At 38.0% G+C, this 13,423-nt stretch overlaps 1 protein-coding gene across 3 annotated transcripts; it reads left to right on the top strand.

Annotated features, from left to right (window-relative positions):
• The first annotated feature begins 1,634 nt into the window (after positions 1–1,634).
• Positions 1,635–12,690, top strand: ube3a (ubiquitin protein ligase E3A). 3 transcript variants are annotated; one of them, XM_035956726.2, is made up of 11 exons: positions 1,635–1,916; positions 5,193–5,238; positions 5,720–5,789; positions 5,872–7,067; positions 7,167–7,311; positions 8,542–8,747; positions 8,916–9,080; positions 10,637–10,792; positions 10,882–10,955; positions 11,041–11,184; positions 11,652–12,690. In XM_035956726.2, exons 3-11 carry the CDS (start codon positions 5,756–5,758, stop codon positions 11,770–11,772), a joined length of 2,241 nt encoding a protein of 746 aa, XP_035812619.1. In that variant the 5' UTR covers positions 1,635–1,916; positions 5,193–5,238; positions 5,720–5,755; the 3' UTR covers positions 11,773–12,690. The 3 variants fall into 3 exon arrangements, with proteins under 3 accessions (XP_035812619.1, XP_023144864.1, XP_023144865.1); XM_023289096.3 differs by having other exon boundaries at positions 5,521–5,789; XM_023289097.3 differs by lacking the exon at positions 5,193–5,238.
• Positions 12,691–13,423: the final 733 nt, after the last annotated feature.

The following is a 13,423-nucleotide window of genomic DNA, read 5'->3' as shown; positions in this document are numbered from 1 at the left end:
AAATAGAATGAACATGAGTACACTTTAGGCTGAGTCCACATGAACACTGGCATTTTTAAAACAGATTTTCCTTCACTTGTAAAAAGAAAAACACAACTGAAGGAATGCAGTGAGTCAAAACAATGAACATCAGAAGTCTGAAAAAAATCAGTAATACCAGTTCCAGCAGGCTGCCACATGTGGACTGATTCTGACGCCTCTTTTAGTCAATATTATGAAAGAATAACTGTACATTCATATGTGAACATGTAAAAGGAAGGTCACATCAGCCATTCCACAAAATCACCTCATATAAACGGAGGCAGCACACACTGATATCACAAGCCAAAAATTCGCTCTTTACATGTCAGCACTGCAAACAGTTTCTGAATATTTTCACTGAACATATTCCAGTGAATATAAAACATGTTTTGACTTATTTCACACTTTTTTGTTTACTTCATAATTCCATATGTGTTCTTTCATAATTTTGATGCCTTCAGTGAGAATCTACAATGTAAATAATAATGAAATAACGAAAAACCATTAAATGAGAAAGTGTGTCCAAACTTTTGACTCGTATATATTCACTATATTGTTGCTTTTCCTTAAGCAAATGATTGAAATAAGCTGCGTCTTTCACCAGTGGGTATAAAAGTATTCTAATTAGTGGCAAACATGAAGACCTACTGTGGGTTTAACTGCCTGTGCTCAAGAATTAATCAATAATCATTTTTCTACCCGCTTCAGCAGAAAGCATCTGTTGAATTAACCACCAGTCATGCATCTTTATATTGTAATGAAGGGCTTCATGTTTATAAAAATGTATTAATTTGGGAGTTAAGGCTCTGGAATGAGTCTGGTACATGTTTTAGAATACATATTCTAAGAAAGTCCCATTTTATATTCACTATTTCGCTGCTTTTCCTTAAGTAAATGATCTTAACCCTCGTGTCGTCCTGCGAGTCAAAATTGACCCGTTTTCAAGTTTGAAAATGTGGAGGAAAAAAAAATTCACAGTGAAACTTCTGATGTCCACATTTTCAACATTTTTGGGAACTCTTTGAATATTTTTTGTTGGGAAAAAAAAGAAATTTTAAAAATGTTTCTTAAGAACATTCACAAAAAAAATCAACCAAAATCCAGTGAATTTCGCTGGATTTTGGTTGATTTTTATATGAATGTTCTTAAGAGAATATTAGAAGTTTTACTGACATATATATGTAATGACTTTAGATATTTTTAGGCTTTTTTTTGGAAGATTTTTACTAATTTTTTGAAAATATTTACAAGAATTTTCTTGCCAAATTTGGGGGGATTTTTTTTTTTTTTAAATAAAACTTTCAAGGGAAATTTTTAAGGAATTATTTGAATTTTCTTCCTGAAGGTTTTGCAAAGTTTCACAAATTTGGGGAATTTTTCTTGTGGGATTTTTGGATTTTTTTCAGACAAGGAAACAATATTTTTTGGTGCCCATAAATGAGGACAACCGGAGGGTTAATAAGCCACTTTGAGTATAAAAATATTACAATATAAAAATAGGCTATTTAACTACATCTCTGATGCTGAAATGATAAAATCTGAAAACTTAAATCCGTTTTAAGCAGTTGAACATGTGTGTGTTTCTGTAAAGGAGGAGGGGGAATGAGGTTTGACAGCCGCGGTGCATGCCGGGATACATGGCGCTCTTGTTTACAAGATGACAGAGGAGGAAATTTGTCTCTGACTCAGCGAACAAAACGTGTCTGCGCCTCCCTTCGTCGTCACTCTCCGGCCTGGTTTTGTTGCGTTTAAATACATGTGAAGTGTTTGTGTTCGGGCGGAGCGACGTAAAGCGGCGCAGCTCGGAGTGACTCCAGAGATTTTTTTGCAGTGTCACTGACAGACAGACGGAGAGACAGACAGACAGACAGACAGGACGATCCTTCAGCTCTCAGGTCAGTCAGACGCACTGACTAACACTGCTGCACCAACTCTGTCCGCATGTTTAGTGGGTTTAAATGAAGCTAGAATGGGTTGGCTGATTAAAACTGTCTGTTTCTGCAGGATCGTGTTGATGTTGTCATGTATTTATTAATTAAAGCAGATTGAATGCAGTGGTGCATGAAAAAATCTGAATGATTTTATCATAGTCTGCTTGTTTGACGTGTGAGCTTTTTTTTCCTCTGTGTTTTAAATTAAATCAAGTTGTCCTCTATAATAATGATTAAAATCAAGTAAACTTTATTCATACAGCTCATTTAAAACAACAGCCGTTGAGTCAAAGTGCAGAAAAAATTACCACAAAGTCAAAATATTAAGGATTAAGACCCTACAAAATTATATAAGATAGCAATGTAATATATAAGAAGGATAAGATAGCAATATAAACCTATAATATAAGCCTCTACAATATTAATAACTATGCAAACATAGCTGAGTAATTTGAATATTTAAGTTAAAACACAAGCGAATTATATAGAGTGTCTATAAAAAGTTTACACATCCCCAACTTTGAATCAAGAAAATGACAGTGCTTTTGTAGTATTATTCACACCCCTTGGAACTTTTATTGTTTTTCAACATTGGATCACGGTCATATTAGTTTGACTTTTTTTTTAAAAAACTAGAATTCAAAAACAAAACAAAAAAAAAATCACAAAATTTAGTCAAATTGAAAACTTATTTCTGCAAGATCAGCCCATCTAATTAGATCAAAGAAGTGTCTTCCAGTTGATTCTGCAATTTTAATACTTAAACTAATTTGAATATTACAATTAAGACACGAGAAAGTAATATACAGTGCCTATGAAAAGTACTGGAACTTGGAATGTTTATTGATTTTTAACATTGAATCGTTGTCAGTGTAATTTGGCTTAACAAAAATATACAACAAAAAAAGATTCTTTCATGTCAAAGTGAGATTGAATACAGATTTCTAGAGTCAAAAATCTCAGATTTGGTCTCATCAGAACAAAGAATCTTCTTCCAATTGACTCTACAGTATTAATAACTATGCAAATTTACACGACAAATTTAAATGTTAAAGATTAAAAAAACATACTATATAAAATATTTACCACTTGGAACTTAAATTGGTCTTCAGCATTGAATTATAGTGAGTTTAGTTTGTCTATTTTGACTACAATTGACAAAACAAGATTCTTTCATGTCAAAGCTGTTTTATACAAAGACAAAGCTTTGGTCTTACTAGATCAAAGAACTGTCTTCAACAATGTTAATACTTGTGCAAATTTACCAGACTAATTTAAATACTAAGGTTAAGACACATGGAAATTATGTGCATTGCCTATGAAAAGTATTCACCCCCCTTGCAGCTTGTATGGCTTTTCAATTTCAAATCATATTCAATTTAATTTGGCTTTTTTTTTTTTTTTTTTTTTTAAAGAATTTACAAAAACAGATTCTGTCATGTCAAACTGATACTGAGTATAGATTTCTGGAACCAAAAAGCTCAATTTTGGTCTCATCGTAACAAAGATGTTTCTTTCAGTTGACTCAAATATTAATAAATAAGCAAATATGCCTGACTAATTTAAACATTAAAGTTAAGACACAGGAATATTGCATACACTGCATATAAAAAGTATTCACCCCCTTTGGAACTTGTATTTTTCAGCATTTAATCAAGGTCATTTTATTTGAGCTTTTTGGCAATTTACAAAAAATCATTTTATGCCAAAGTGAGCATGAGAACATATTTCTACAAAGTCTAATTGCTACAACCTCAACTTTGATCTCATCTGATCAAAAACACTTCCTCCAGGTGGCTCTACAATATTAATATTTATGGAAATTTACCTGACTAATTAAAAATTATTCACCCATTTGATTGTAGTATAAAGACACCTGTATCTGGAAGCTCTAATCACTGGTAAATTTGTGCTACTGGCTATAATAAACCATGAAGACAAACAAACACACCAAACAACTGAGTGAGAAGGTTACTGAAAGCTGAAGTCAGGAGATGGAGCCAAGAACATTTTGTAAGTCAATGAATATCCTTTGGAGTTAAGTTAAGTGCATCATTGCAAAATGGAAGGAATATGGTACATGTATAAATCTGCCTACAGCAGGCTGTCCTCAAAAACTGAGTGTCTGTGCAAGAAAGAGACTAGTGAGAAGGCCACCAAGACACCTATGACTCCTCTGAGTCACAAGCTTCAGTGGCTGAGATGGGACAGACTGTGGATACGACAACTGTTGCTTGGTTCCTTCACTGGTCAAAGGTATACGAAAGAGTGGGAAAGGGAAAGACACTGTTGTAAGACAAGAAAAGCACTCAGAGAGCGCAGCACTCCACCAAGGCTGCTCAGTCGTTGTATGATTTCTGATGGATAAGTCCTGATAAGTCCGCAGCAGTGTATTTGTAGTGGGATTGCAATCATGTCATCATCAGCAGGCAGCTGACGTAGCGTTCACTTGTCAGAGTTACAGTGATGCTGTGCCGCTATCTCACAATGATACAGAAATCTTTAACAAATCCGTGGATCCAGACTGTAAGCCGCATCACTGCCAAAATCTAATCACTTGGTCTTTGTGTCATTTCTGACCTTCCCTGAAAATTTCATCCAAGTCCGTTATTCTGTTTTTGAGTAATGTTTCACACAGACAGACAGACTAACAGACGGACAAACATACGCCAATCGTCACATAACTCCGCCACATTCCTTGGCAGAGTAAAAAAAAAGCTTGTATTAAATCTTGACTAGAGTTCACCAGAAGTCACATGGAAACTCTAAAGTCAACTGGAAGAAGATCCTTTGGTCTGATGAGACCAAAATTGAGCTTTCATGATGTCAGAGTTTGTACAAATCTGTTGTCACTTTAACATGGAATTTTTCTGCAGAGGTAAATTTCTGCAAAAAAGCCAAATCAAAATCACCAATGCTGAAAAACAAGAAAAAGGGAACATTTCCAAGGGAATACTTTTTATAGGTCCTGAATAATACAAACTAACCCAACTGGTTTAAACATTAAGCTTAAGAACCTACAGTGTTATATATCCTAACGAGTTTACCTGGCTAATTCAAAAATTAAGGTTAAGACCCGACAGACTTACATGTGCACGGAAAACCCAACACATCCAATAACTTCCTTTGAGCAAACATATTGGCGACAGTTGAGAGAAAAACCTCCAGTCCACCCAAAAATCATGGTAGCCTGAGCTGTACAGTCACAGCAAATAAGATGTCCCACTATTGTCCTTTCAGAGGACTGTCCACCGGCCTGCAGAACGGCATCTGAATCCAGCCGAATGTAAGTCACTTTATTTGCCCTTTTAGTAACAAAACTAATACAAAAGCAATTAGTTCAACTATTTTTATTCAGAGTTGCACCTCTTCATCTTTCATTAATTTCTTCTAAGGCTCATGTCTCAGCCTCTTGGACAAGAACATTTGTAATAATGCTTGTTAAATATCCTGTTCTGTTCATTGTATATATCTTATTTGCCTTGCAAGTACGTGTCTATGCTTTTTATTCTAACTATGGACGACGTGAGTCCATCAATCTGACTTCCTGTTTGAATGTCTTGCACAGGAACAGAGCGACTGCAAAGCATCTAATTGAGCGCTACTTTCGGCAGTTAACTGAAGGCTGTGGAAATGGCAACTGCACGAATGAGTTTTGCGCATCATGTCGCGATTTTCGACCTTTGGATAGCAACTCAGCAGCTGCCAAAGCACTTGAGCTGTTTAAGATTAACGCCAAACTCTGTGATTATTACCCCTCCTTCAAGTCCAGCGCAGACGGAAACTCTCTGCTGGACAGTACGATGAGCGATAAAGACACCAATGACGACTTCTCAGGTACAGTAACGCTGACTCTTGACTCTTTTGGATGTCTAGCCAGTTCTAATTCCAGTTTTTTTTTTGTTCTGTTTTATTGCAGACGTCCATTACCTCACTGAGAACAACATCTGTATGATCCTGAATTTCTGTGAGGAGGAAGGGGATTATTCTGCTCTCGTCCGTGTCATCGGCAGGGTTTTCTCCAACGCTGAAGCCCTGATGAAGAGTTTCAAGAAGGATGAACCAAATGCCACTGAAAACTCTTGCAAACCAACAGATGTGGAGAAACAGAATGATCAAACCTTGGAGAAGATGGGTGCCGCCTCTGCAGCAACTTTGCCAGATGATGCGTTGAGTGATGCGTTAAGCACCTGTGAAGTTGCAGTGGACATCCAGGCTGTGAGGAGAGTCTACGACAGACTCCTATCCATCGACCAGGTGGAGGCCTCCCTTGTAAATGCGCTCATTTACCTCACTCCAAATGTGGAACTTGACCTGGAATATCTTGACGTGTATGAGGCAAACCCAGATTACCTGAATATCTTCATCATCGTCATGGAGAACAGTAACCTGCACAGCCCGGAGTATCTCGAAGTGGCGTTACCGCAGTTCTGCAAGGCAATGAGCAAACTGCCAGTAACTGCGCTCGCCAGGCTGTCGAAGCTCTGGTCGATGTACGGCCTCCCGCACATCCGCCGTATGATGGAAACCTTCCAGCAGCTCATCACATTCACAGTTGTCAGCAATGAATACGATGCCGAAAACCTGGTAAATGATGACGAGACCGTGGTGGCTGCGACCCAGTGTTTGAAGATCGTCTTCTATGCAAGTATCCTGGCAGGTGATGTGGATGTAGAGCACAACGAGGAGGACGAGGAAGACACGGATTCTGATGAGTTAACGCTGCATGAGTTGCTGGGTGAGGAGCGGCTCTATAAGAAGGGCCCTCGGGTCGACCCTCTAGAGAAGGAACTGGGCATCCGAACTGTAGATAGTATACACCCCGTCATCCCCTTTGAGGACTTTGTCAATGAGTCACTGAATGATGTGGTCGAGATGGACAAAGATTTCACCTTCTTCAAGGTCAACGCCGAAACTAAATTTTCTTTCCAGAGCTGCCCATTCATCCTCAGCGTCATCACCAAGAACCAAGGGCTTTACTATGACAACAGGATCAGGATGTACAGCGAGCGGCGCCTCACAGCCCTCTACAGTATGGTGCAGGGGCAGCAGCCAAACCCATATCTGAAGCTCAAAGTTCGCAGAGACCACATCATTGACGACGCACTCGTCAGAGTGAGTCCTGTGTAGCTGTTTCATGTGTTGGGGATGTCACATCAAGGCACCAATCCCACAGTGTTTGTAAAATAATTGAGGTCACATGTTGTGTTGCAGCTGGAGATGATTTCCATGGAGAACCCATCAGACCTGAAGAAGCAGCTGTTTGTTGAGTTTGAAGGGGAGCAAGGTGTTGACGAAGGAGGAGTTTCAAAGGAGTTCTTTCAGTTGGTTTTGGAGGAAATTTTCAACCCTGACATAGGTTAGATACTTTCTCTTTACTTTCAGTGCATGCTACAGCTGCCCTCTCAAAGTACATAGTGTCTCATGGAGTATGCATGCAATTGGGACATACTACTTTGTCATAATAATGCACCTTAAACTTTGAATGTCAGAGTCTGTGATGGAACTGCACAGAGGATTGTGGGTCAGAATGGACAGAAAAGCATGCTGGCTTGTATACTATGAAATCCAGCTGGATGTAGTAGGACATCCTGCTTGTTTATATTATATGTAGGAACAAATAAAATATTTTTCTCTCGTGTAATATAGTATAGTAGTTTGCATACTGGATTGTGCTAAATGTATCAACATGGGCTTCCTGTGTAACCCTGAATATTCCAATATTTTGAAAATTGTGTTCAATTGCTTTCTTGGTGAGTCTTACATGAGAAGGATGATACCACTTTTATGTCTGCCAGAACATGGTTAGCTTAGCTTAGCACACAGTCATTATATCTTTAGTGAAAACTGAACTGTGCAAACATCAAGTTGTGGTTTTCTGGGAGATTATGTGCTGAACTTGTTCCTGCTGGTCAAGTGCAGAGACTTGCTGATTTAAGCTTGTTTTCTGACAACCTCCTCCAACCTAGAAGTGTTCACACTAGATTTCTTGTGGAAACTAAACAAGTCTTTCGTGAGTTTTAATGGTTCTGATTTTTTTCACTTTTCAACTGAGGCAAATTAGGTGTTTCCTCAATATTCTAAGCTTTGTGTTAAGCTAAGCTAATAGCTGTAACTTGATTTACTGTACAGAGATGAGAATGGTATCCCCCTTTATTTTGGCCACGATCCCCATTGCAGTAGTCTTCTTGTCCAGCAAAACAACTCTCCCAGTGCTTCTGTTACACTTATAACACTGCCTGGAAGTCCCTGTATGTAAGCAAGTTAAGCAGAATGTGCAGTGAGTGTAGAATCTCCTAAACTGTGTCCCAACAGAGATGCATTGTTGAATTTCACAAGAAGCCACATAGATGTAAATTTGGTGATTAGGGCAAATGAAGAGCGATGGTTGTGTTATTTTGGCCAAAAATTGTGTACAATCGCTACTGTTACTGGTGCACTGCTGTTTGCAGGATGTCACATGGTTCTTAACTCTGTTGCGCTCTGTGCACATGCAGCACAAATAGACCCAGAACTTTTCAATCACAACACGTCATGTAAGTAATTCATTTTCCTTGTGTTCTCTCTCTATTTCTGACTTTCGAAACAGGAATGTTCACCTATGATGATGAAACCAAGCTTTTCTGGTTCAATTCATCCTCGCTGGAGAACGAAGCACAGTACACTCTCATTGGAATTGTCCTGGGACTTGCTATTTACAACAACTGCATCCTCGACGTCCATTTCCCGATGGTTGTCTACAGGAAACTCATGGGAAAAAAAGGGACCTACTTGGACCTGTCAGACTCACATCCAGTATAGTAACTTTCTCCAGAGTTAATACACTGTGAAACACTATAGATCAGTTTTATTTCCAAAAGTAACTTTTGCAATTATGCAGCACTTTTTAGTTCAATTTAAAGTTTTTTTTTTTTAACTGTAGATTCACTGTAAATTTGACAGCAAATGTTTCACCTGTTGCAGGTTCTCTACCAAAGTCTGAAGGGACTTCTTGAATATACCGGCAATGTGAAGGAAGACATGATGCTTACCTTCCAAATATCACATACAGACCTTTTTGGAAACCCTGTATTGTATGACTTGAAGGATCAGGGAGACCAGATCCCTGTTACTATTGAGAACAGACAGGTGAGTCTGGGTAACCAAGTGACCATGATTAATGTTGTGGAAAGTCACTGGAAAATGATGATGCTAAAAAAGTTGCACATAGCAGTAGCAATTAGAAAAGCAGTAAGGGAATCAAAGTGGCTCAATCATATTTATTGTAGGGTGAAGTCTTCATTAAGTGTTTCCTGCAAGTTGCTCGTCATAACAGACCATATAAGGCAGAAAAAACCCTTCCTATGAGGAAGTCCCATTGTCTTGCTTTATAAACTCGTGTAGTGTCTAAGTATGACCACTTATACAGCTCAGGAGTTACAGAAGATGCCGCGCATGACCGAATATGTATATATTTTATTTTCCTGACTAAATTCACTGTTAATAGGGATGGCCCGATCTATTTCTTTTTTTTTTTTTTTTAACTCCAATCCGATCCCATTCATTTGATATTTTGTATCTGCCAATACGCATCCCAGTCTGATACCGTTTTACATGAAAGTCTTTAAAATCAACGCAATGTATATACTTGCTAACTGAATAGTTCAGCAATGCATTAAGAAAATACTGCATTTCATTTTCCAAGCTGTTCCTTAATGTCACATAGATGATCACTGATCCTGTTGTAAAGCTCCAATTGAAATGTAGTGTCAAGAAATGTACCATAGTTCCACAAGCTCCAAAGCAAAACTGTTTTGCCTACATACATGTCAGAAAATGTTTTGTACTTCAGCTGTAGTATCAGATTGCGCCACCAGATGGAGCCTCTTACTGTTTCATACTGTAGTGACCTGAAAAGGTGGTCACTTTGACTATGTTGGCAAGCAAAGAGCATTGTGGGGGTTTAGCTAGCAATGGACCACCATGATCAAGATTTCTGTGGCAGTTAATGGTCTCCAGTCTGAGTTTGTGTGTTAAAGACAATCTGGGATCAACTAGGACAGATTTCCTACATGCCAGTGGCATTTGCAAGACAGCTCCAAATTTTGTGGCCATTGATGTAATAATCAATATCAGTGATCATTACAAAGGAACTTGTTTAATCAATGAGTTATGCATGAACAATAAATTATGTTCTTTTAATTGAAACTGCATGAAATCCACTGGAGTCTTTCAGACTAGTGTTTAGCTAGACAAACTCTGTTTTTGCAGTTTTGTTTCGATTCTAGTCAATTTTTATAGTTTATTTTTCTCTAAGTAATTAAACATTTGTTTGCGTAATTTTTTTCCCTTAAGATCAAATCAGAATCTGATTTTGTTCGTAACTCACTTTTAATCAAATGTGTAGTCACTGTGTTACGGCTTTGTAGTGCAGAAAAGCAGTGCAGCATAGTCTGTAGAGGCTGCTAACCTTGTCCTTGTTCCCCTTTTGACTGAAATGTACATTTCACAAGAACAACATCCGGAACGTGATCTATATAAAAAACTATGCAACACAACTGCCATTTCCTCAGCACTACATTCTGTAGGTCTGCTTATCTAAAAGCACAAAATACACACAGTGAATATCAATAAAAGGTTAATGAGAAAATGTTTTCTGGCACATTAAAAATCTTTTTGTTGCTTTTTATGTCTATAATTCACAGGAGTTTGTGGATCTGTATGTTGACTACATCCTGAACACCAGCGTGGAGAGACAATTCAGAGCCTTCAAAAAAGGTTTCCTAATGGTCACGAATGAGTCCCCGCTGAAATATTTGTTCAGACCAGAGGAAGTAGAGCTGCTTATCTGTGGAAGCAGGGTGAGAAAACACACCATAGTTCAGATTTTTATTACTTAATTGTGGCCAGTGTTGTATTAATGGTAGTACAATCTGTTGACGTTCCACAGAAACTTGACTTTGAAGCACTTGAAAAGACAACAGAATACGATGGTGGTTATAGCAAAGACAGTCAAATTATCAAGTAAGTGATGATGTCTATAAATGTTTCAGGCTAAAGGGGGTTCACCCAAATTTTATGAGGGATTTTCTTTATTTTCTGCATGCAGAGACTTCTGGGAAACTATTCACTCGTTTGGAGAGGAGCAGAAGAGGTTTTTTCTTCAGTTTACCACTGGTACAGACAGAGCACCGGTTGGAGGGCTCGGAAAATTAAAGATGATCATCGCCAAGAACGGCTCTGACACAGACAGGTATAGAGAAGTCATTTGACCCATTTGAATTTCACCACCCAGCATGCCTGAACAAATACTTAATTTCCTGCAATCTGGTAAATTCTATGTACCAACCTGTGCCTTTTCTGCATCCATTTATGGTGGAAACTTCTTTATTTATGTAAGGGAAACACAAATGAAAATATAATGAAACATATGTGGATCTAATTACATCGCCCACAGTAGATTCAGTGGTTGTATAAGTTCATAATCCATATTTGAGAGTAAAGAAAAACGCAGAGTGAAGAAAGAAGGCACTTCCTTGTCTGAGATATTCTTTTGTCTATTCTCAGCACATCTTCAAAATCTGTGCTTATGTAAAAATATACCCATTACTGACAGTTTCTTACTTTGTTCAGATCAGATCTAGACTCAGACTTCTCTGTTGATGCTCAAAAACACTGGTCTCACCTCCAATTTGTCCACTTTTCTTACTTTTCCTGCAGACTACCAACCTCTCACACCTGCTTTAACGCACTGCTGCTCCCTGAATACTCCACCAAGGAGAAACTCAGGGAGAGACTCCTCAAGGCCATCACTTACGCCAAAGGCTTTGGGATGCTGTGACAGATCCAAAGGAAAGTTTTCAGACTGCATTTGAACAACAAAAAAAGGGAGTATCACAAAAACACATAGGGAAACGCCATGAACAAACAAAATGCTGCAATAACTTTGTGCCTAACCAAACTCCTGCAGCCATCATTGGCCTTTCACGCTGAGGCCTCACTTCCATTTAGAGCCACTTTCATTTACATTAGATTCCCCAAAGAATTTCAAACTTCACTTAAATTGTGTTTTTTTTTTCACGTGTGTTTTGTTTTCTGAGCAGACATAAATAATGTTTGGTTTGTGAAACTGTGAAAGTGCACTTATACACAGCACATACAGTATATTTATTTAGTTGGACTTTTCTCATGTGTTTGCAGTCTTGAAAATGTAGCAGTATTCAGTCCTCAGGCTCTTTTCTCACTAGAGTGCGCTGCTCATAATGGTGCTCTTTGGCTACGGTTGTCATTGTATTATGTTAAGGTGAAGGCTTTTATATTACTGCTAATCCAAATACCCTAAAGCGTGTATTTAAAGTATTTCCTGTGAGTGTGACAACAAACTGTCCGCTGACACTGAGTTGATTTTATGGTTGTATTCTAACAGTTTTGATTTTGTCGTGCCTCTTGTATTGCATATGAAATGAATAGTGTTTGTTGTGTGAATTGCTCACAGGGTTTCAGATGTAGTCACTGGCTGGTCGGTTCAGACTTTCACATCCTGAAAAAAATATTTCTCTTCTCTTGGCTTATTTGCTAAGAGGTTTTGATCGCACACTTATAAGTGCAGTCGCCAAATGTGCAATGCCTATATGAAGAAAAAAGTCACATGAAATGTTTTATTTGGCCAAATATCTCAGGTACATAACGAATGTGCAGATAATGTGAAACTCTTCTGTAAATCTACTATTATGCAAAATAAAAGAACGGTAATCTACAACCTTTGTCCTAAATACTCATTAGAGTAATTGTGAAATATAGAAAACTTAAAGCTGCTGCAATCAATATTTTTTATGGTATCTATCAATCACAAGGACAAACTCACAGACTTATCACATGATGACAATTCCTCCTATCAGCGCTGAATTGATTTTCAATGCATCATTTTGATTTTAGCGGCTCCAACTTCACCATTTTGGACAATTTTACTGCTGCAATGGGCAGCTTTTTGTCTGCAAAGCGTCCTGAAAACACACTGCACTGCTCAACAACAAAAGGTTTTCAGATCTGTCATGTAAGTGGAAGTACCAATTCAGCGATGTAAACGTACTCCATTATAAGTAAAAGTCTTGTGTCAAAAAAAATTCTATTTAAGTAATAAAATTAGCAGCAAAATGTGAAGTATAAAAGCAAAAGTCCTGGTTTGGTTCCTCTGATGGATATATTATTATATACGACATTGTTATATTAATAGTGAAGCATCAGTGTGTTCGCTGCATATTACTGGTGTAGATGCTGCAGGTGGAGTTTTATATACAGGCACAGCAGGTGAAGCAGGCGATTAACGTGGGAGGAAAGAAAAATAACTAAGATTTGATCCATTAATCTGTTTCCAGTTTTCCCACTTTATTCCTAGTCTGTGTTTTTTGCTGCAATGTGGGATCACTTGAACTCACAACTCACAACATCTGAAATGTGAGTCTGACAAGGGCTTCGTGATTTGGGGAAAATAT

The sequence above is a fragment of the Amphiprion ocellaris genome, chromosome 2 (genome assembly GCF_022539595.1).
Source record: "Amphiprion ocellaris isolate individual 3 ecotype Okinawa chromosome 2, ASM2253959v1, whole genome shotgun sequence".
Lineage (NCBI taxonomy): Eukaryota > Metazoa > Chordata > Actinopteri > Pomacentridae > Amphiprion > Amphiprion ocellaris.
The sequence above is the reverse complement of the archived record's forward strand: the minus strand, read 5'-3'. Positions and strand labels throughout refer to the sequence as shown.